At 41.1% G+C, this 23126-nt stretch overlaps 2 protein-coding genes across 8 annotated transcripts in view; one reads left to right on the top strand and one right to left on the bottom strand.

Moving 5' to 3' along the window:
- Positions 1-23126, bottom strand: part of rbfox1 (RNA binding fox-1 homolog 1) — a 341491-nt gene that overhangs the window by 97620 nt on the left and 220745 nt on the right. The window lies entirely within an intron of this gene.
- On the top strand, positions 4221-6744 carry LOC134877497 (zinc finger protein 862-like). The gene is made up of 3 exons (XM_063903014.1): positions 4221-5311; positions 5457-5677; positions 5856-6744. The coding sequence occupies exons 1-3, from the start codon at positions 4565-4567 to the stop codon at positions 6742-6744; spliced, it is 1857 nt and encodes a 618-aa protein (XP_063759084.1). The 5' UTR covers positions 4221-4564.

Raw genomic sequence — 23126 nt, 5'->3', positions numbered from 1 at the left:
ACCTAGGCTACTTGTCAGTGGTTGCCTAGCTCCATTAGGCTATATGCTAGCCCCATCCCTCGCCGAACACAGAAAATACCACTGTCAATTTTGTAGGAAACATAGCGAACGTAACAGTAACTATTTTCGGGATTGTTAAAAGTGTATTGCTTGGCGTGTTAACGTGACTTCGGTGCTTCAATGTCTCCCCCCCTCCATCTCGTTATGCTTGTGCTCTGCAAGTGCCACATAGCTGACAGTTCCCCCGTCTGTTTTAGACTAGTGTCTGTCTCCTGAGTCTACTGTCTTGACGCAGAGTGTTACCATTTTGTGCTCGCGGCTTCAGATGTCTATGACAGAACTTATTATGTGCAGTTTCGACCTCGGTCTCTATTGGTGCCTCTCCACCTTTTCCTGAAAGTGAAACGGATTTTATGAGGGGTTCCCCCCACACTAAAGCCAAATTATTTTATGCCCATTAGTTGATTTTTAAGAAATGTAAGTGACAATAACATTCAGTAACTCACTTTGCAATGCTGATGATCAAGCTAGGCTGTATTTTACTGTCACCATGCCTGTTGCTCCAGCTAGGCTGTATTTTACTGTCACCATGCCTGTTGCTCCTAAGGCCATAGTAAATAAAATACAGTATAGAGGTGTAAAAAAAAAGGGGGTTAAACATGGATAGGGTGTATGTGAGTCAATCAGTGTAGTTTCCCTGCACCTGATGTTTGTGTTTCAGGTGCAGATGTTTGTTGTCAGACGTTTGTTGTGTGTGCTTTTTGTTAAAACCGTTTTATGACAAATGCAATATATCTGCTTGATGAAATTACCCAAACCCTCACAATTCTATGTGCACAATAGAAAATAAAATAATTCAGAGAATAAAATTATTATTATGTCTGGTTTGAAATACTCTAAAATTGACTTAAATGTCTTTCTTTTGCTGTATTTATTTAGTGAGTCAGCATGTGGAGGGTGAGCTACCAGCAGCTAGTAGTAGCAGCAATGAAACAGCCTTGCCAGGTAACAGTGCAGTGGAAGAGCAGAGAGATGCAGCAGCTCCTGAAGTGGCTGAGGATGTGAGAGTGAGACAGGCAGCAGAATGTGAGGTAGCCCAGCCGAGCTCTGTACTTGACAGTGACCTTGGCTTCTTCATAGATGCAACCAAATCTATTGAGGAAATAGCACAGGCTGTGTGTCAGATGTCTGATGGCCAAAAGTACAATTTGGTGAAAAACCACGTCAGACCTTCGAAACATTTCATTTTCCCAACTCCATTTATTGGTGGGTGCAACAGGGCATTCAGGTATGATTGGTTTGAGGAGCATGGATGGTGGCTGGTTTACAGCATGAAACTCGATGGCGCTTTCTGCATATGCTGTGCTCTCTTTCTCAATGCCACAGAGAGGAAACAGTCAACTTCACTGATAAATGCGCCCTTCAGTAAATGGCATAAGAAAACGAAGATAATTGGAAGCCACCAATCGAAAGCAAACCATTTAGTGGCATTTGAAAGAGCAAAACTGTTTCGACAGTCACATGAAAACCCCAATACCCGGATATCAGTCCGTATGGACAGTGCAAAGGAGACCAACATCAAAGAGAACAGGCACATTCTCAAGTGCGTTGCAGAGGCTGTTCTCTACTGTGGCCGTCAATGCATTGCACTGAGAGGATCAGCTGAGCAGCAGCATTGTAGTGGCAATCCTGGAATTTCTTGGCCCTATTGAAACTGCTTTCAAATCACGATGAAAAGCTGAAGCAGCATTTGGAGAAACCAAAGCTAAAAAATGCCACATATCTATCACCTCAAAGCCAAAATGAAATGATTGATGTAATAGGGAAGCACATGATTCAGGCCAAGATCGTGGAAGAGGTCAGGCATGCTCAGATGTACACAGTCCTAGCTGATGAGGTCACATCCCATAATGAAGAGCTGATGCCAATGTGTGTTCGCTTCGTGGACAAAGACTTAAATATCAGAGAGGAGTTGCTTGAGATTTGTACTTTGCCACGGATCACAGGTCGCCACATTGCAAGCGCGATCAAAGATGTGCTGAGTCATCTAAGCATAGAGATTGCTGACTGTCGAGGCCAGGGGTACGATGGCGCCAGCAATATGAGCAGCGAAAATGTTGGCGTTCAAGCTTTGATAAAAAAGGATGCGCCTAAGGCAGTTTATATGCACTGCAATGGGCATTGCTTGAACCTTGTCATTGCACGCTCTTGTGCTCTTCCAGTTGTGCGCAACATGATTGATAAGATGAAGTACATCGTCATGTTCTTCACCTGCAGCCCGAAGAGGGAACACCTTCTCAAGGAGGTTGTAGATAAGGAGGCACATTCTACCGGAAAGCGGGAAGCCCCTGATTGACCTCAGCCGCACAAGATGGGCAGCACGGCATGATGCCTACAGTCACTTCTACAGTGCCTTTGTCGCATCAAGGCTCATGGGCCTAATTCCATCTGTCCAGTGCAACTCAGATGTAACGGTGGACATCTCTGAAGCAGTCGCTCTGTACCAAGATGACTTGCCATCACCAGAGGTCATTGACCAGGAGCTGAAACGGTGGAAGTTGAAGTGGCAGGTCAAAGCATTACACCAAAGACCAAGCTCATGTTGCCTCAGCTATCAAAGAGTGTGATGAGATGATGTATCCGAACATCTTCAAACTCCTGAAAATTGCATGCACCTTGCCAGTGACCTCCTGCGAATGTGAGAGGTCTGCCAGTGTTCTCGGAGACTCAACACATTCATGCGGAGCAGCATGGAGAGGACCGCATGTCATCCTTGGCTCTCATCCATACCCACTACGACATGGCTCTGGATCTGGATGAAGCTGTCGATCTATACTCAAAAATGCACCCAAGACGATTGGAGCTGATGAGCGTTCTGATGCAATAGAAGCCATAGAAGAAGAAGAGGGAGACATGGGGGGTGGGTCATTTCACGTGAAATCAGACACTTTGGGGCCCAACCGACACAGATTTTAATCAAACTTTGTGTGGCCTTCTTAGTGGTAAGGTAGAACCCCAGAACTGCATTTGCATTGAATCTGGCACTAATATAAGGGAGAAATGGACTAAGAATGTTTTAAGTAAGAGGGTAGGGCACTACACATTCAACCTTGATTATTTAAATTACAAAGAGATGGTTTTGATGCTGTTTGAAAGCTCTTTTCTGGAACACTTCAATTTATATCATTATTAATTCATGTTTAAGTTTTAATGACCATACCGATAGTGTACTTCATGAAGTAATTCTTATCTATTTATGTCAACAGTGGAGAGATAGACAATAAAGGACAGCAACAACAGACGGACAGAACAACAACAGAGACAGACAATGGAGGGCAGCAACAGACAGGCAATGGAAGAAAGCAACAGACAACTGAGGTGAGCAACAGAGACAGACAATCACAGATGTAGGAAGTTTGAGTAACACTTACATTTATATCAAATTCTTCATTCTTGTTAAAGTTTTAATGACTATAGAGATAGCTCAATTGAAGCAATTCATGTCCATTTATGTTAACAGTGGGGAGCAACAGACAAAAAATGAAGGACAGCAACAACAGACTCACAACAAACTTGACGATGAATAAAATATGTCTAAATTAAAAGATTTGAAGTGTGCTGGTGTATTTAGGGGGCATTGGAGTAGGGAGCCAAATGAAGTCCACTTTCGGGGGGAAAAGATCCCCCCCCACCACAATGCTGGCTACGGGCCTGTACTGTGTTTGCCTCCCTTCTGCGTTTTCACTGCAGTTGATCTAGTAATGGCCCTATTCACTTTTGATTTTATTTAAGGTTTGTCTTAGGGATTTCGCAGATTATTATACAAAAAAACTCCAAACTCCATACACCCACCATAATAATAATAATAGGCCTATAGAAAAAAAAATGACTATAACAAGTCAACAAGTTTAGTAGTCCAAGGCTTGGCCCTATACCACATTTAGCTCTGCCTCCTCTGCCTCCCCTGACTGCAAGTCTGTGAGTAATAGTAGTAATATAATCAGAACTAGCATTAAATGTACTGTATAAAGAATGAATAAATACATGTTCACAATCAATCTTATAGATGCTGTGCAAGAGAGGTTGACAATAACAAAGCAAAATCATGCTCCGTCAGTGGTGTGGTCTCACGCCTAACCAACCACCTGAAAAGAAAAAGAAAATGGATTTAAAGGAAGTGAATAAGGCATACGATGCCACTAAAAGGAAACAAAGTGTAGTGCCTGCATGGAAAGCAGAATTTCCTTGGTTGATTGTGGACGAAAGTGAAACTTTATTCTGCCTGCCATGTCAAACTGTATACGGCCCCCATGCTGAAACCCGACAACAGAGGGATATCTTCAGAAAGCGAAGTCAAGGTTCCTTTGTCAAAGGGTGTCAAAACCTGAAGCATGACACTTTAGTCTGTCACCAACGATCTGACGGCCACAAGGAAGCCCAGGAGAAGTATGAGGCCAGGAATAAGAAGAAAGGTGAGAGCATAGCCGAGAAGACCATTGAGACTTTGAATACTAAAGTATTTCAGAAGCTCAAGATACTCTTCATAAATGCCCACGCCCTTGCCATGCACTGCAGACCAGTTTCTGATTTCAAATGGATGTGTGAGATGGATGAGAAGAAGGGCCTGGATCTCGGCAGCACCTACAGAAATGAAAAGAGCTGTAAGGAGTTTTTGGTTGCTATAGCCGAAATCACCCGTCTAGCAATTGAAGACAAGGTAAAGAGTGCTAAGTTTATCACAATAATGTCCGACGGATCAACAGATGTCTCTGCCACTGAACAAGAGATTGTTTACTTGCACTTTGCAGTGGATGGCAAGACTCACTGCAATTTCCTTGGACTTGTACAGTGTGACAAACCAGATGCCAATGGCATCTATGATGCTATAATGCAAGCTGTAAAGCTCCCGGGGATCCCAAAGGAAGAAATGATGAAGAAGATTGTGGGATTTGCTGGCGATGGGGCGGCTGTCAACACCGGGAAAAAGGCTGGGGTGATCGCTCTCATGCGGGAAAGAATCAGTGGAGACATACTGATGGTGCAGTGCATGGCCCATAGGGTGGAATTGGCCTTCAAAGAAGCCATGAAACAAGCCTCTTTGTTCATCAAAGTCTATGTCCTCCTGGATGCTCTGTACAAGCTTTACAGGATCCCTAAACAGGCCGCTGGTTTGAAGGCAGCTTTCAGTACCACCAACATCTCCAAGATCTGGCCTGTCCGAGTTGGAGGAACGCGCTGGGTTAGCCATACCCACACAGCACTGCAAAACATGTTGCGTGGTTACCGTGCAATTGTTCTTCATCTCAGTCAAGTAAGACATTTGATAATAATAACATGTTATTAACAGCCGATGAATTTTCTGTTGCATGAATGATATCATCTGATATCCACTGTGGCAACATATTGAAATACATTTTTGTAAATTGAAATTAAAAAAAATATTAAATGAATTGCAGGTTGCCACCACCAGGACAGCTAGTGGTATGCAAGCAAAGGCAAAAGGTCTCCTGAAAACGCTGCGCTCCAAAGATGCCATGACTTTTGCCCACTTCCTAAGTGACATTCTGGCCGTTCTCTCCAAACTGTCGAAGACGCTGCAGCAGAGAGAAGTTTGTACCTATCATGTACATGAAGCACTGAAGGCCACAATGACCAGCATCAACAAATTCAAGGACCGGTAATATAGATACATTGCTCATTAAATCATGAAGTCATTTCCTGCTCTAATTAGTTGTTTAACCACTTGCTTATTTACGTAAATGCTCTTTGCTATTGCTGGTTCTTTTGTAAATCACAACTGTTTTATGCCTTTGTTTTTGGTGGTGATGGTTTTGGTGCTGGTTTCACTATTTCAGGGCAGGACCTGAGCAGCGGAAACTCCAGCAGGGAGACTGTAACTCCTTTGAAGGTCAGACCCTAACAGGGGTAGACCACTCTTCAGGCCAGATTGAGAAGGTCGTTGAGGCATTGGTTGGTTCACTAGCTCGGAGATTCAGTGACATGGGAGGTGAAGTCCTCAAAGCTACAAAAATAGCGGACATGCAGTCATGGCCTCAGGAGCATGAAGATGATTTTGGGGATGACTTCATTGGAGTGATTATCGACCACTACAGGGAGCACTTCGACAATGTTGGAGTAGATGTAAGTGCAATCGAGGCAGAGTGGACCTCCCTCAAACAAGCATTGTACGAAAACCAGGGGAACAAGATTCACTCCATGTCCTGGCCATCTGTGTTTGAGCTTTACAAGAGCACGTTTCCAAATATCCTGCATGTAATTGATCTGGTCTTATCACTCCCTGCCGCCACCTCTGAGTGTGAGAGAGGATTCTCTCAAATGAAGATTACCAAGTCCCAGTACAGGAATAGACTGAAGGCTACCACCATGACAATGCTCATGACAATTCAGCTGCACTCAGAACCTACAAAGGATTTTGATCCATCATCTGCCATTCACCAGTGGAATCAAAACCACAATCGCAGACCCAACTTCATGGAGGGAAGAAAGAAAGGCAGAATGGCAGCTTTGGAGGGAGCCAAACAAGTGCAGGAAGAGATTGATGGAGTTGACGGAGTGGATGGTGCTCAAATGGTTGCTGAAGCTGCTGGGGATGCAGTAGTTGAAGCTGAAACCAAGGAGATAAACTCTGATGATTCAGACTGGTTTACAGACATGGAGGATAATGTAGATTCTGACGATGGTGAGATGGAAGATAGAGGTCTTGTTGGTGAGGATGAGGAATGATTGTGGTAGTCTGTTGTAGACCAATTACTACTGCTATTACAGCAAGTATTACGGTTTGTATTACCATTTTGCCTAAATGAACTGATGTTGATCGTTTGATCCACTGCTAATATTGTTCATGTCCCTTGTTCTCAGTCTGTTGTTCTACTTTAATAAATGATTGTTTGTAATCTGCTGTGTTTTTTCTTTGAAGAAAATGTAAAGCGCTGTCACTTATCCCAGCCTAAAGTATACTGATAATACAATCATGCCAAAAATAGCTGAAAACACAAATACAAAATAACAATAATGTCCAATTTTATCTTTTCTGAGCTGAAAGTCCGCCAAATCGCTTTTTTTATTATTATTATTATTATGAAAATTGTGGTGTATGATGTGAAAACGTGATGCGCGTGCCTACGACATACATTGATTTGCTTGGTCTAGTAACTTTACACCAGGGCTAGTAACTTTTGAAAGTTACTAGCCCTGTGGTCTAGCTCCTATTTTGGCCGAATTTCATACACTGTTATTATTATCTTTTTTTTTCTTTGACCTAATTTATTTATTTATACTTTTAAATTATTTTATTACATGTGTGGAGAATGAGTTCTGTGTTTGGGATAAGTGAAAAAAGGGGGTACATATGGGTAACATGCTCCTTCTAGATTGTGTTACCCTGTGAAAATTCAATAACTATATTTTTAAAAATATTGTCGCCTCCTTTCAGAGCACTCAGATATCAAAGCATCTGAATCTTGCTGAAAAACTATCAGAACCTTTATGTAAACCTTTTTCTCTTAGTTCAGGATGAAGGAAGACTAGGGCAATTTACCTATAATTCACCCCTTCAATCAATCCAGGGGTTTCTATACTGTATGTTAAATGTGACCGATTATCTGACATTTACTAAAAGAGCAGAGAAACAGAGAGAGATAAGCGTATGAGAGGGTCGCGAGTACATGATAATGTACAGTAAAGTGTGTAATTATTGTTTATTTGTGATCTGGTAACGTGAGGATGATTGCAATTACCCTGCAGATCATCTGTGACATGTCTCTGGAACCTCTGCAAGTCAGAGCCACATTCAGTATATTCACAAGACTTCTGTATAAGTGTTTATTTGCTGTTAAAGGTCAGAAACAGGGAAGCATTCAGATCATATTAAAGTCATATTTGTTTATAATATATACACGTCCCACTATACTGTGCAAGTAAAGTGATTCTCAACCTGACTCTCTTTCAGATAAAAGGCACAAATGTCAGAACAGCTGAGGTGGTAGAAGTACTCAGATCTTGTACTTGAGTAAAAGTAGAAGTACTAAGATCTTGTACTTGAGTAAAAGTAGAAGTACTCAGATCTTGTACTTGAGTAAAAGTAGAAGTACAAGATCTTGTACTTGAGTAAAAGTAGAAGTACTCAGATCTTGTACTTGAGTAAAAGTAGAAGTACTCAGATCTTGTACTTGAGTAAAAGTACAAGTACTCAGATATTGTACTTGAGTAAAAGTAGAAGTACTTAGATCTTGTACTTGAGTAAAAGTAAAAGTACTCAGATCTTGTACTTGAGTAAAGTAGAAGTACCAGAGTGTAGGAATACTTTCCCGTATTATTTGTATTATTTTCAAGTGTTACACAACAGATTAATAATTTAAAGTATATTAAAAGAACTCCTCGATCGTGTTTTTGCAACAGCAAAATGTGGTTCCATTTAGCGATTAAAAATGGATGTTGCATATCATTATAAAACCTGAAAAAAATCTAGGCTTGCATATCAAGGCCCTATGAGTAGAGCAGGCAGGGGCGTAGCACAAAACTCCGGGCCCTATAAAAAAGCTGTCTCTGTGGGCCCCCTTCCTCTCTTGATTCATGTCTCTCATGCATCTTTTGAAATGTATGATGGAGCCAACAACTGTACACATGAATCTGTAGCAGTTATTAGAGTATCACTAAAGAACTAAAGTAGAACTAAAGTAAGTGGTAATAATAGAAGTAATAATAATCTGTGCACATTTCAACCCTCTTTCCTCAACATACTGTAGCTGACAATCACTCTGCTATGGTTAAATGAGGTTTGCTTGGAACATCATTAAGAGAACATTCTTCATGTTTATTTGAGTATGTATCATTCCCAAGGTATAAGACAAAGCTAACCAACCATCTCAGTTTTCTAACAACTACACTGAGAAAGTGCTTACTCTACTGCATAATAAAAGACAACTGAACAAGTCTTCTCTAGTTTTTGGAGGTAAATCAACGTTCCGGTACAAACACTTGAATAGCCCTTATTTATATCAATAAATCCTAAAAACGGTGAAATGCGCTAAAAGCCCAAACCAGAGAGTTATTTTCCCTCCTGCCCATGTGAGAGAGCCGAGAGCAACTGAGAGGCGGGGCTTAAGGTTAAGGAGACCAATCCTAGTGAGGGGGAGGACTAAACCATTTTCCTTCTTTTGTGAGGGGTGAGAGGGGTCCCACACGGCCTTCACCATTTGTTTGTCACTTAACCAATTTTATTGAACTAGTTTTATTTTAGTTATGACACTATCTACTAAAATAAATTGCAAACAAAAACAAACTTTTAATTCTATGCCTTTCAAGGGCCCTCCCCCCATATAGTCCCTGGGTAGTTAGTCCAACTTGTCCCCCGACTACGACGCCCATGACAGCAGCTTCTTAATCTTTAGTACTAAACATGTGATCCCTGCACACATTAACACACACTTGCACACAGAGTACATAAAATGGCTGTCTCCCATAAGTAAAGCACTATTGGAGAGTATACCAAAAATCTAAATCTAAAATGAAGCAGAAAACTTCATAAATCTGCTAAACTAGGACCCACATCATTACAGCTGTTGAAATGTGCACAGTAGCAGCAGGCTTTTATAGATCAGGAATACTTGGTTATAACTGGTAATATACATGAATAGTATTATATAGTGTAGGACCATTGATGGAGGCTGGATACTACACGGCCCCTCTCATTCCCTTGTGTATGTGCGTGTGTTACAGGCAGGGTGATCAGCACATTAAAGGAAGGGCCAGAGCCATATGTTAATTATGTAAATGATTGGCTTTAATCAGGCTCAGCCATGTTGCAAGTTAGTGGGTGAGGAGAATGTGTAGATCCAGCACAATCCCAATTAATATTCATCTGGAACAGTGTGTGTGTGTGTGTGTGTGTGTGTGTGTGTGTGTGTGTGTGTGTGTGTGTGTGTGTGTGTGTGTGTGTGTGTGTGTGTGTGTGTGTGTGCGTGTGTGTGTGTGTGTGTGTGTGTGTGTGTGTGTGTGTGCGTGTGTTTGTCTGTGTGTGTATATGTATGTGTGTGTGTGGACTGAGTGAGGATGAAATAATAGTTTGATGAGGGATGAAAGATCTGGAGTGGCTCGGTTCTGCTCCCCATCATGTCTTCACCTTTGAAAACACACACACACACACACACACACAAACATATGTGCCTTAAGGTGAGGACCGGAAAAAAATCACATTGGGAGTGAGGACCACCCTTACATACGCTGACACACACACACACACACACACACACACACACACACACACACACACACACACACCGGTAGATGAGGGACAGTTGTCAATGCCGATGTTACATTCTGAGACATTTTTCTCTTGCGAGTGGAATAACTAGTCCACTGCTGCGTCTCATGGCGGGTTATTCTATACACACATGTGCGTCCCAATGCAAAGTATGGCAAAATGCATTATGGGTAGCTGTATGGGGACTCATAACTTGGAACCCTGGATTCTTCTCCAGAGGTGGAAACAGTATTCAGATTCTTTATTCGATTTACTAATATCACACTGTAAAAATACTTATTTTAAGTAAAAGTACTGCGTTGAGAATGGTACTTAAGTAAAAGTATTACAGTACGATTAGGAAAATATACTTAAAATGAAGGAGTATATTTTCTCATTGCAGAAAAAACTCAACAAATATGTCAACATTAAATATAAATAGCTGCCATTGTTAACTCATGTTTTTTGTTGGTTAGTTTAATCTATAGCAAATAATCTGAATACATGAAGCAACTATTGAATACATCGTTAAAATAAATGTAGGGCATTCCAAAATGTAGTTTTTTTTTACTATTAACTAACGTTTCATTACACCAGAGTAGAAAGTAAACCACCATGAACTTTGTAGGGTTAACTGAGCAGTCTCTAAGGAGTTAGTACTGCTAATTTAGCTAGCTAAAAGCCACGATTGTTACTTCTGTTGAGGGCACAGCTGTGGTGTGTGACTGATCAAAGTTCACACACTGCGAGGTGCAGGAAAGTGTTCAAATATGTGAAGTGTCTTTTTTTGTAAAAGACCTGCGTTGTGTGTTTTCTTTGTAATTCTGTCCACTCCTCATTTAATTGCATATAACTGGATTATTGAGGGAAGACGCCAGCGTTCATTAAGTCAATTATAATACAAACTCAATGCATTAGGGGGAAATTACATGCTTAATTTTGCATGTGTGCGCGCGCGTGCATGCGTGTACTTGCAGACCTATTCAATATTTGAACTCAGTGTTGGCTCACATTTATTAACATTGGTTATTATTTTTCCAATCTACTGTGGGTCATGCTGTGATGCTGCATCTTTCTAACATCATGTACAGACACATTTATGGAATTGGTTTTAATATAGCAAAAAGGTGAATATGTGTCAGTGTTTATTTTCATATCACAGGCTACACACTGAAGAACTAAACAAGGAGAAGCAGCGTTCAGTTATTATGCTCCGAATATCTGGAACCAACTCCCAGAATCCCGCAGGTCCGCTGCTACTCTGACTACTTTTAAATCCAGACTGAAAACATTTCTTTTAATTGAACTATTCTTATCTCACATTGTACTGTAACTTTTATTCATGTATTTTATACCTGTGTTATACGTGTTTGATGTTCATATTATTCTCTTTGTTTTTGAATAACTGTTTTTAAATGCCATTTCTTTATTGCGTTTCTTGATGCGCTTAATGTCTTTCATTTGTGTAAAGCACTTTGAACTGCCATGTGTTGAAAGGTGCTGTATAAATAAAATTGCCTTGCCTTGAAAGACGCAGTTCTCTCAAAAAGGATTTAAAGATCATAGTCCTGGCAATACATCCAATTTGTATTATATTATTTCTAGCATTTATAAAGGTATATATTGTAAAGAAATGCATTGAATAAAATGTTTTTGTTTCCTTTTAGTTTTTCTCTAAATTACCATAACTGACGGTCCACTTTTGGTAAAGTAGGAATATTATATATATGTGTGTGTGTTTGTGTGTGTGTTTGTGTGTCTTCAGTGTCTGCTCAGTAATAAAGCATATTGCTGTGAATCAATAGTTATTACATTCCTGCTGCAGAGTCCATTACAGCGCTCTGCTGTCTGCCCCCACCCCTACAGAAGATCAGCAAAATGGAATTGAAATATCGAATGTAAAATAACTTGTTATTAAAAATGGCTTCTTGCTATAACTTAATATGTATTTATTTTCATGTTTCAGCTACACATCTTTATATACCTAAAGTGTTTTTAGTGTAAAATACTTATCTGCAATTAAAAAACTATATATTTCAGAGACAAAGTGTAGTGTAGAAAAAAACAAGAGGTATAGATATATTCATTTAATATATGAAATGTAAAGAACAGTAAATAGAGCTCAAACTTTGACTACTAATACACTGTACGGATTAAAGTTAAAGATTAAATGTAGGAGCTTGTGTTGGAAATAAAAGGCTATTTATTCCTTCAACAGTTCATTTTAAATGTAGTATTCTTATGGGGACAACAATCTTTTTATCTAACCTTACATGATTTGCAAAAAATAGAATTGTATGTTTTTCTATAGTGATTATAGTTTGATGCACATAACCATAACTGAAACTATTTCTTATTTACAAACTCACACACATCTGGCAACTGAAATATTGTGTGCGGTGCAGCAAATCTGCATTGCACACACACACACAAACACACACACACACACACACACACACACACACACACACAAACACACACACACACACACACACACACACACACACACACACACACACACACACACACACACACACACACACACACACACACACACACACACACACACACACAGAGTTAGTTAGTCAGCAGCAGTCATGTTTGCGTTATTCCACAACATGATTGAGTAAAGGAGTATGTCCAGATTGATCGGCCATGACACTGTGTCAGCAAGTAGACTGATCCCTCCAACAACAGAGGGAGAAAGGGAGAGAGGGGGGGAGAGAAAGAGAGAGAGAGAGAGAGAGAGAGAGAGAGAGAGAGAGAGAGAGAGAGAGAGAGAGAGAGCCCTGCATTGACTTTCAATTAAATGTAATCTCTTTAAATAGTCTTTTATTCACACCTTCATGTTGAGGACTATCTGGTATGTTCCTGCTTCTCATGGAGGACACTGATCATTTAACGAAGGAGTTGCAGTTCATAGGGATAGTACATTGTTAATTAACATGTCATTTAGAAGATATTTTTATCCAAAGTGACTTACAAAACCCTTCTATACCCCAACACATCTAACTGGAAACTAATGTTAAAGGTCTCCTATTATGCTATATTTGAACAATATATTATAGGTCTCATATCTATACAAAACTTGTCTGAAGTGTTTTCTCAAAATACAAACAGAGCCCCCATTGCTGACCACGCCCCTTTGGGGCTGCTGCTGGCCACGCCCATTTAGAGCTGCTGCTGGCCACGCCCCTTTGGAGCGTCATGATCTCTCCTCTGAAGAGAGTTTTCTACCGGGAGAAACTCAGCTAAACGCTGCCGTGATTAAACGCCATATTATGTTCCAAACCTCATCCAGCATTATCTCTGAAACAGTATGGAGCTCAAACGTCTCTCTCTCGGTTTACCACAAGGACAGGACCTTTATATTACACACAGTCTCTCCAGTACAGTGTTAGCTCTGAGTGTTAGCGATGCTTGCTAATGTAAATAAAGGCCATAATACTTCCAGAACACGTGGCGCATTGTTTCTGATACAGCACATAGCTTGTTCTTTCTCCAGTGTTTACCATTAGAACAGAGACATTATATGTATTATATATGACAACTTTACTCTCCTGCAGACATCCTGCTGAATACAAACACACACTGAGGTGCTGGGAGGGGATTCAGCTCGTGACTGCAGACGATAGGTTGGGACGTTTCACGTGGGTGGGACATTGCCTGGAGTTCAATGTAATGCCAGCCCACATTTCGGTTATGACGTCATATCGGCAGCAAATCTAGATGAGCTTGTTTGTGCCCCCGTTTTTAGAGATGTGGGTAAGGAGGGTTGTATTTTCTGACACTTTGTGAGTCTCCTTACACACCGGGGACACATATTTATGTATAAAAGAGAGCAAGAAAAGCATTTTGCATAATAGGGGACACAACAAAAAAACACTCTTCTGACTTTCTACACTGGAAACACTGACATTTTGCTTCATGTATTTTTGTCAACAGATTTCACCTAACAGTATTAAGTTAGCGCAGATCAAATAAATAATATCATTGCTTTCAACTAACCTATTACAGTTATGTGACGTATGCAAAGACAACGTTTCAGTTTTTGTGTAGTGAATAGCCACATCAAAAAGCTGCTTTGCAAATATAACGCTATCTTCCTCTGAGACTGAAGAACACCCACATGTTTGGCTCTCTAGTCGGCATGCTCCATATCTTCTTCTTCTTTGTGTTTATTTGGCAAACCAACATTAAAGGTGCAACAACGGAGCTTTATGGCAAAGAGGAATAAGTTGTATCAAACACCATCTGTACTCCCCCCCCCCCCCTCGGAGGAGGATCAGTGTAATACTCATCATCAACATTATAGCTCCAGGAACACCAGGAGAGTCACCATCTCCATCTCAACATGAACATCATCATCATCCTCATCAGACAGTAATGACTTAGTCACCACTGCCTACGACAACATCATCAGTAGTTCAAGACTTTTATCAAGTGTATGTGTGTGTATGTGTGTGTGTGTGTGTGTGTGTGTGTGTGTGTGTGTGTGTGTGTGTGTGTCTGTGTGTGTGTGTCTGTGTGTCTGTGTGTGTGAGATAATATCCCTGGGCTCTATGGCTAACCCCCGGTGAGGCCCCATATGGAATGTTAAACAGGTTTCAGATCGATGTCAGTGAATGCAACTCAACTGCACCATTTGTTCAGCCGTGAGAGATGTCAATACACCCATGAGGGTCATCCATCTCTGTGATCTCCTCCCAGTGTATGTGTGTGTGTGTGTGTGTATGTGTGAAAGTTGAAGTTTGTGTTTTCACATTCAATAGATATAACTCTCTTTCTCTCTTGTATGGAGCCACACACACACACATACACGTGCACATACAAACACACACACACACACACACACACAAACACACACACTCACTTTCAAATCACATTAGAATACTCCGCCATGTCTCTTAGAACATTTCCAATTATTGTTTTAAGTGCTCTTCCATCACTGAATGTCAAGTATCGAGTGTCACCCAACTCACACGCACAATTTGCACCCCACTGTAGGTTGTGTGTGTGTGTGTGTGTGTGTGTTTGTGAGAGGGATGAGTGGAACTCTATCGGTGCGCTGATCGATTGTGGAACACAGAGATTGGATTGAGAGCACGCTTCAGAGCTCAGCATTCCTTCAGATAATATGAAGAAATGATGGGATGCTGCATTGATTTTTACTCCTCCTTTCACAGGGAGGTCAAAGGTCAGGCTGAGCTTCAGAACAGTGCCTCGAGCCAATACAAGAGAGGACCATCACTAAAGATTTCTCTCAATACGATCTCCTGATGCTGTGATCAGAGGCTGCTCTGCTCTGATGGGAGCTGGCATCTGACTGACACAGTTTGTCATCACGCTCTCCTGAGAGGATAAACGTGCACTCATTACACTCAGGGTCAGAAGTAGGGTTCCCTGCTGGTAGACGAGGCAGCAGCAGCATCATCGTACCACCTCACTGAAGATAACTCACAATACAGTCTTCCAGCATGGCTATTTGCAGATTCTCCAGATTGATATCAGAGTCCCTACCCACTCCCAGTCCATGAACGAGTGAACTCTGGGTACATGCAAAGTCGATTAACTTGCATCCCTGCTTCCCTCACTTGCGTGTTTCTCTTGCGTCTTAGTCCCTCCCACCAGGGATGAATGGAAGGACGCAAGGAAACCACACGAAGAGAGAAGAAGTTCTTTTCGTCTGTAGTCTCACTCGCAGCTGAACGAGCTCCTTCTTTCAGGTGGAGGGTGTAGATACAGCAGCTTTTGAACAAACTCCCCTCCCTCCAGTAGAAACAGGAAATGCTGTAACTTTTCATAACAACAGTTTCAAATCAGCATCTCTTGGATACAGTGGCGTTTTGATATGTACAAAACTGGTGGGGCATGAACAACTTAGATATGTATATATTGGCCCCTTGTATCGTAATACATGGAGTTAAGAGCGCTATCACAAAGCAAAAAACTTAACAATAACAACAACCGTCATGCCTCAGCATGAAAACACCAGACTGTGTAAGGAAAACCTAGACAATCGTCACTATGGTTACAATATCTATCGATCAAGCAGCTGGATAGCCTAAACACAGACGCTCTCCAGAGCTCCACTAGATGGTCAACTTCTTTCATGTTCTGTTTGTATTATTTACCGCTGGTGATGTAGTCTCAGCTCTCTCGTCTCCTCTTCATAACTACACTTTTCGCAGCACACATACCTACAGCCAATCAGCTCTGACTTATGAGAGGACACTTTTGTGGGGGGCAACTTTAAAATGCATAATAAAGTCAAACACATTTACTAGACTAAACACGAGTAAATGATCCTAAGTTAAAAAAATACGAGGTAACCATGAAGTTATTAACATCTGTATGTCGATATAAAATGATATCTTGTTGTGTAGTTTTTCAGAACTATTTGTATAAAGCTTGTTTCATGAAGGACACACACAGCGTTGCGTCGGCCAGGTAGGGGGTGCGATGCAGACTCGCTGTAGGAGGGCTTGATAACTTCCTGTTGGAGGGCTTGATAACCCACTTAGCCTCGCTACCCCTCCAGAATCGTTGGTTAGGAACGGCACTTAATATGGCAGACCCTTCGTGCGAACTCGCAAACAGAGGGGAAAGGTGTAAGGGGCGGTAAGGAATCGGGCCTAAAGATCTGAGTTCAGATTTGACGCGGACACAATGGCGAGCAAATCCCACCCGCCGTTTGATTAGGCGCTCGCTGAGACTGCTGTCACATCAGGAGACAGACCAGGACAGATGTTGTACCCTGCAAAGGAGGATGAGATAACACCCATCAAAATGACGATGGAGTTCCCCAAAACATCGGTATCCTCAACAGATGTCTTTATCATAACAAAGTCTACTGCCAGCTTCCACCAAAAATGATACTGTGTGTACATTTAAATAATGAAATGCAAAGTGCTGAGCAAAAAAACACATTAAGAAGCTTTTGAAAAATAAGAAAATTGGCCACATCATCAGGTACTTGACTAAACTGTTCTTCCCATTAGTGGAGCTCTAAGTAGTATCCCTCTCTTTGCCTTCTCCTTCCCTCTGTTTTCCAGTGATTTGAGTTGAAGGGAGAGGCCTCTGGCGTGGGTACTGCTTCTCATCCTATAATGCATCTTTTAACATTTCACATCTTTAATTGTAATAAATCTTATGGATTTGATGATTTTAAAGGAAAATGACCACTTTTGATAATGGGTACTTTCTATTAAGTACATTTTGATGCTGATACTTTTAAATTTTTACTTAAGTATAAGATCTGAGTACTTCTTCCAGCACTGCTCACAGGATGTCAAACACCGATGTCTTGTTACAGTCCTTGGTGTGTTGATACTGAGTCACAAGGCACCTTTCAGTGTCTGTTTGTGACACATGCAGTGTGTTAAACTAACTTTTATGTCAACCCATCCGTGGCAACATCAGATTGTTAGAAAAAGTGCCGTGGAGGTCAGGGAGGAGCACAAAGTCTGCCTAAGCTGTTGGTCCAGGATGTTTTCCCAGGAGCTCCATGTTTGTTTCCTTTGTGAAACCAAAACTCAACATAGGGTTATATTCAGTTAAGTGTCATAAACATTCGTTTTAAAAGCAACCACATCTTATTCAAGTCCTTACCAAGAAGGTTTGTATGAATTGACACTTTCTCTACATTTCATTTAGCTTTAATCCAAAGCTACTTACAATATGTGCTTCCAACCAAGAAGATACAAACTCAAAACAGCAAGAATGCTGCAGGTATATAAGTGTTCAATAATTCAAACTATTGCGAGTGCTATCTTGCGGATTGGAAGATGTTATTGCAGCTTCTGTCTTTCCTATGACTGACATGCATGCACACACTACCTTCCACACACTCCTTTCTGTCTCCTTTTCACTGCGATTGTCCTAGTGGCCTCTCGGGGCAGGCTGGTGTGTTTTCCCAGTGAAAGAGTTTGTGTTTAGTCTGTGTTTGCCATCTTGTCTGAAAGCCACATGGGGGTAGGCTCCTGCCAACTCCATACACCTGTTTGCTCCTTTCAGACAGCTTTATCTGTGAGTAAATCTCAAGTATATTATTCCTTCATCTGTTTTTCTTCCCATTTACTAACTGGTCTTCAGGACAAATACATCACATGGTATAGTTTCTTGGTATTTATGCATGTCTTCTGTTATCTTTGTGCTCTTACAGTTCCACACCGCTCTTCATTTCAACCATATGTTCTCCTGTCCTTGTTGCTTTTTGGGAGAGGGTTTATCTCGCGGCATAGTGCACGTGTGATGAGCATTGTTATTGTGTCCACCTCACTTTTTTTTCTGGCAGAAATGAGCTGCAGAGCTTCTTCCCGCTACTTATTTTATTTTTTCTATGTAGGCTACATCTTGACAACGTATCACCGCCAGCTTCTCCCCCTTGCCTTTTTTCTGAAACATCTGCATAAAACAATGGTGCGGAAACTGGATGCAGTGGTTTTTTCTAAACGGCTGCAAATGAGGGCAAGCGCTCTCTCCTCATTGGAAACATCTGAAAAAAATGAATGTGCGATGACGTTCAAAAAGCTTAGGTGTGGTTGTCAGCTGACTATACTCTTTCTTATGGTGGTCACAGTTTTGCCGATGTATTGAACAGTATTGAATACTGTCAGACCATGTGATAAGAATATAGTAACATTTTGGTTTGTAAAAGCAGATGAGAGAAATTGAATTGTAAAGGTTTGACTGAGAATTAGTTTAACGGGGGTTGACTTGTTCCACACTGCCAATACATTATACATACCATAACCTCCCTCAGCAACACACAGAGAGCTGCTCACAACATGAACAAATTGTGTGTGTGTGTGTGTGTGTGTGTGTGTGTGTGTGTGTGTGTGTGTGTGTGTGTGTGTGTGTGTGTGTGTGTGTGTGTGTGTGTGTGTGTGTGTGTGTGTGTGTGTCTGTGTGTGTGTGTGTGTCTGTGTGTGTGTTTCCTCAGCCTGTAAGGCACACTGTGACCCAGATAGCATAAAGGATTTCACGCATTCGGGATCCCTCTAAATTAAAGACACTCACTTCCCATTTCTTCCCTCTCTCTTCCGTCATGGGGAGGGGGGGCGGGGGTTGTGCAGGGGGGGAGCGTGAGCGGAGGATTGAAATGGTGTCATGGATGGAGGAGAGAACGCATCTCTCCTCCTCCCCTCCTTCTCCATCTCCTCTTCTTACTAAATCATCAAAAGGAGTTAAAATGCCAACAGACATAATGAGGTTGTGGAGTCTACCCCCCCTCCCCTCTCTTTTTCTCATCTCCACCCCTCCACTCTCTCTTTCAGACTCCTTTTCATGCATTTCCTCTTTTAATAGCAGATAGTGTCAAAGGTTTAAGTCAGGGTTTCTATATCTTTCTTACTTTAAACCAGTTTCAGATCAAAGCGTACACTGAAGGTATCGAACCAGTGCTGTGTGTGTGTGTGTGTGTGTGTGTGTGTTTGTGTGTGTGTGTGTGTGTGTGTGTGTGTGTGTGTGTGTGTGTGTGTGTGTGTGTGTGTGTGTGTGTGTGTGTGTGTGTGTGTGTGTATTCGATTTCTAAATGCCATAGAGCTCCATTGTGATGCAAAAACTATTAAATGAGTGAAAGAGAGACAGACTTGTAATCGCAGAGGTGAAATTCAGGGTTTCACTCTTGTGTTATTGACATTAATAATTGCCCGTTGTCCGGCAGCCGGGAGCAGTTGGGGGTTTGGTGCCTTGCTCAAGCACACCTCTGCAGGATCCAGCAGCTGAACTGGTCCCTCTCTAGCTACCCGTCCACACTCTGTAATCTAGGTGCAATCACACAGCAAAAATGTGAAAGCTTGCCAAGCATATCTGACTCATTTCTAGTCGGAATATGTCTTTACACTTTATGAGACATATTACTTGTCTTACATCAAGTGTAAAGACATATTCTGAGAAGTAACTTAAGAAGTAATAATGAAGTGAGATATAGGGTCTTGTTTTGCCTCTTATATACTGTATCTTGCGTATCTTATTTTGAGTTTTGACTCTAATGAAACATGTTTTTTTAACTGCTGTGGTATTTGTAAAAGATTGATCATCTGGTTTCATGAAATGAATCTTACTTTATTTAAAAAAAAACCTTTTTAATGGAAAATCACCAACTAACTTTGCATTTCTGGCTTACTTTGCCATAACACAGCATTTGTTGATCCTTGTAGTAATAGATTAAAATAAGTTTCCCAGCCTATTACAAGGTTATTTTTGATCCAATCATCCCATTTTGTTTTTTAAAAATCTAACCAAGCAACTTTTCATTTGTTCTGTTGGCAGATTTTATGACTTATTGCAAGTGAATAAACCTTGTTTACGTTATTTTTTTACATGTTTTTGAGGCAGTATTTTTTCCAGTGCAGGACTGGAAACGGCGACCCCTCGGGTTCCCAAATCAAGTCCCTACATACTGAGCTACTGCTGCCTGTGCTCCAATGATTTACACTTGGTCCAGATGGGGCCCTCACATGAGACAGATATAGATACTCTGACTTTCAGTTCCCAGAAAGGATCAAGCTCCAAAATGGTACCTTTCCCATAATGCAGAACATAGTTGTGTGGGTTTGAATGGTAAATGCCTACTCCATGCCACACGTAAAAGCAGGCCCGGCCCTGACCAATGTGCCGCCCTATGCAAGATTTTAGCTTGTGCCCCAATCATGGCCCCTCACTACCTCTCTGGTACTTTGGACTGAAGGGTTCGCCGGTTCACGTCTCGATTGGAACAAGAAAAGACTGGTACTGGAGAGGAGCCAGATCACCTCCTGGGCCACTGCAGAGGTGCCCTTGAGCAAGGCACCGAACCCCCACCTACTTCCTGGCGCCGGCTAGACTAGCTGCCTCTCTGCTATTGATCCTCTCGATGCATGGGTATACTGTAACTGTGTGTGAATTGTATGTGAATTTACAACTGTATGTGCGTGTGTAAAAGAAAACTTAGTGGAAAACTGAATTTCCCCTTCTGGGGAATAATTAAGGTTGTTCTTCTTCTATCTTCAACCCTGCTGTGAATGGAACAAGTCCTCCCTACATCCAGGACATCGGCTCGCCTATCCTTTACTGTGAGCGGAACCCAGGTTCCCCCCACCTAACACACACCTGTTTGTCAGCAGAAAGTCTACATATCTTCTGTGGCAGACTGAAAACACACCGGTTTCCACTGCACAAGAAAATATAGACTTCAGGAACGCTAATTTCTGTAAGAAGCGATTCAAAAACTCTTTTTTTTTGTAAAAGGTGATGTTCTTGCACTGCTCTTGTGGTTTTGAGTTTGTAACCTTTTGATTTATCGCAATTACTGTAAGTTGCTTTGGACAAAAGTGACAGCTAAATGTAAAGAATGAGATGAGTGTACAGGAGCTGTCCATCCAGCACCACAACAACACACGAGAAAAGAGCAGTAGTAGTAAACACTCTGAACAGATAGACTCACGGGGACAAAAAGTTGTGCATCAGATTAACGGATGCCTCCCAGTATATAAGATCTCTGCTTCTTAGGTTTGAAGTGTTCAGGAGGAACCAATGGGCTTGGAGGGGGCGGGGTCAGGAAGTGTTGACAGGTGAGTGACAGATTACTGCTTTTAGTATAAAGGTGAGTTTGTGTGAGACATTCAAAAGCACACATATTCTAACCCCCTCTCTCCTCTTGGAGTGTGTGTGTGTGTGTGTGTGTGTGTGTGCACACTGTTCAGCATCTGAACACAGGAAACACACTCAGTCGGCTGTATCAGTGACACACACACACACACACACACACACACACACACACACACACACACACACACACACACACACACACACACACACACACACACACACACACACTACATAATTGCTAGAATTTCATTTCGAGGAAAAGACCTTTAATTAAATATCAGGAAATGTCTGTGTGCTGTTTCTGAACGCTCAGTCCAACAGTCCATTATCTAATAGTCGAAAACAAGTATGGTTAAAAAAAAAAAAAATGCTGATACAATACATAACAATTTTTACCAGTTTTCTTCAGAGCCAGACTTTAAGATGGTAACCAAAAATGTAATATTGTAAATATTCAAAAACCTCTCATATAAAATATACATTTGAACTGATAATATGACGCTATTTGGTTTTGATCACAGCTGTGTTAATAAACGTAAGACTGGATATAAAAATGTATCATTAGGTATGGATTTGTCCTAATATTATCACGTGAAGAGCAGGCCGTCACGTGATATCTAAAAATGGGTGAGTGTTACCGCTGTACATTTTAGTTTCTTTGGGGACCATTAGAACGTTTTTTTCAAAACTCTGTGTGGAAAATGCAAATCCAACCGCCTAGAATTAATTTCAAAAAAATGCTTTTTTAATAAACAAAGAAAAGCAGGATTGAAAAATGAAAACTGTGCCAATTTATATCTATACTCACATTTTATTTGTGCCTTTTTATTTTCATTGAATTTGCTTTTTTGGGGTTTGTGGAGAGTGATTTAAAATGAACAGATTACACTTTGCAAAACTACAGGAGACGATTATTGCCACATGAGAAAAACATTTTGGATGTGACCAAAATAAAAAAGTTGAAATTCTGTGATTAGAGATTAAAGAAAAAAATGTTTGACTTCATATAGGCCTACCCAATTATTTTTATTATGTGACACCTAACCCTCTCCAGTAGAACACAGTCTGTTCACATGAGTAATATAGTAATAGTAACAGACTTATATATCTCCATAATAAGGAAAAGACATCCCTGTGGTGGAAGAGGAGAATTGGAATTGCCAAAATAAGACATTTTCAAAAGAGTGTAAAGTGCAGCTTTCTCAGAGCGTTGCTGGGAACTGTAGCAGACACTATCTCCTCTATGTTCCCGGCTCTCTCTGCAGGTCTGACC

The sequence above is a fragment of the Eleginops maclovinus genome, chromosome 16 (genome assembly GCF_036324505.1).
Source record: "Eleginops maclovinus isolate JMC-PN-2008 ecotype Puerto Natales chromosome 16, JC_Emac_rtc_rv5, whole genome shotgun sequence".
NCBI lineage: Eukaryota > Metazoa > Chordata > Actinopteri > Perciformes > Eleginopidae > Eleginops > Eleginops maclovinus.
This window is presented reverse-complemented; position numbering and strand designations above follow the sequence as displayed.

What these genes read in the sequence shown, in the direction of transcription:
- LOC134877497 (XM_063903014.1), top strand. Translation starts at nt 4,565, where the DNA reads ATGCACTGCAGACCAGTTTCTGATTTCAAATGGATGTGTGAGATGGAT. An exon ending in TTGTTCTTCATCTCAGTCAA is followed by an intron (nt 5,312 to 5,456) that starts GTAAGACATTTG and finishes AATGAATTGCAG; the next exon opens with GTTGCCACCACCAGGACAGC. An exon ending in ATCAACAAATTCAAGGACCG is followed by an intron (nt 5,678 to 5,855) that starts GTAATATAGATA and finishes TCACTATTTCAG; the next exon opens with GGCAGGACCTGAGCAGCGGA.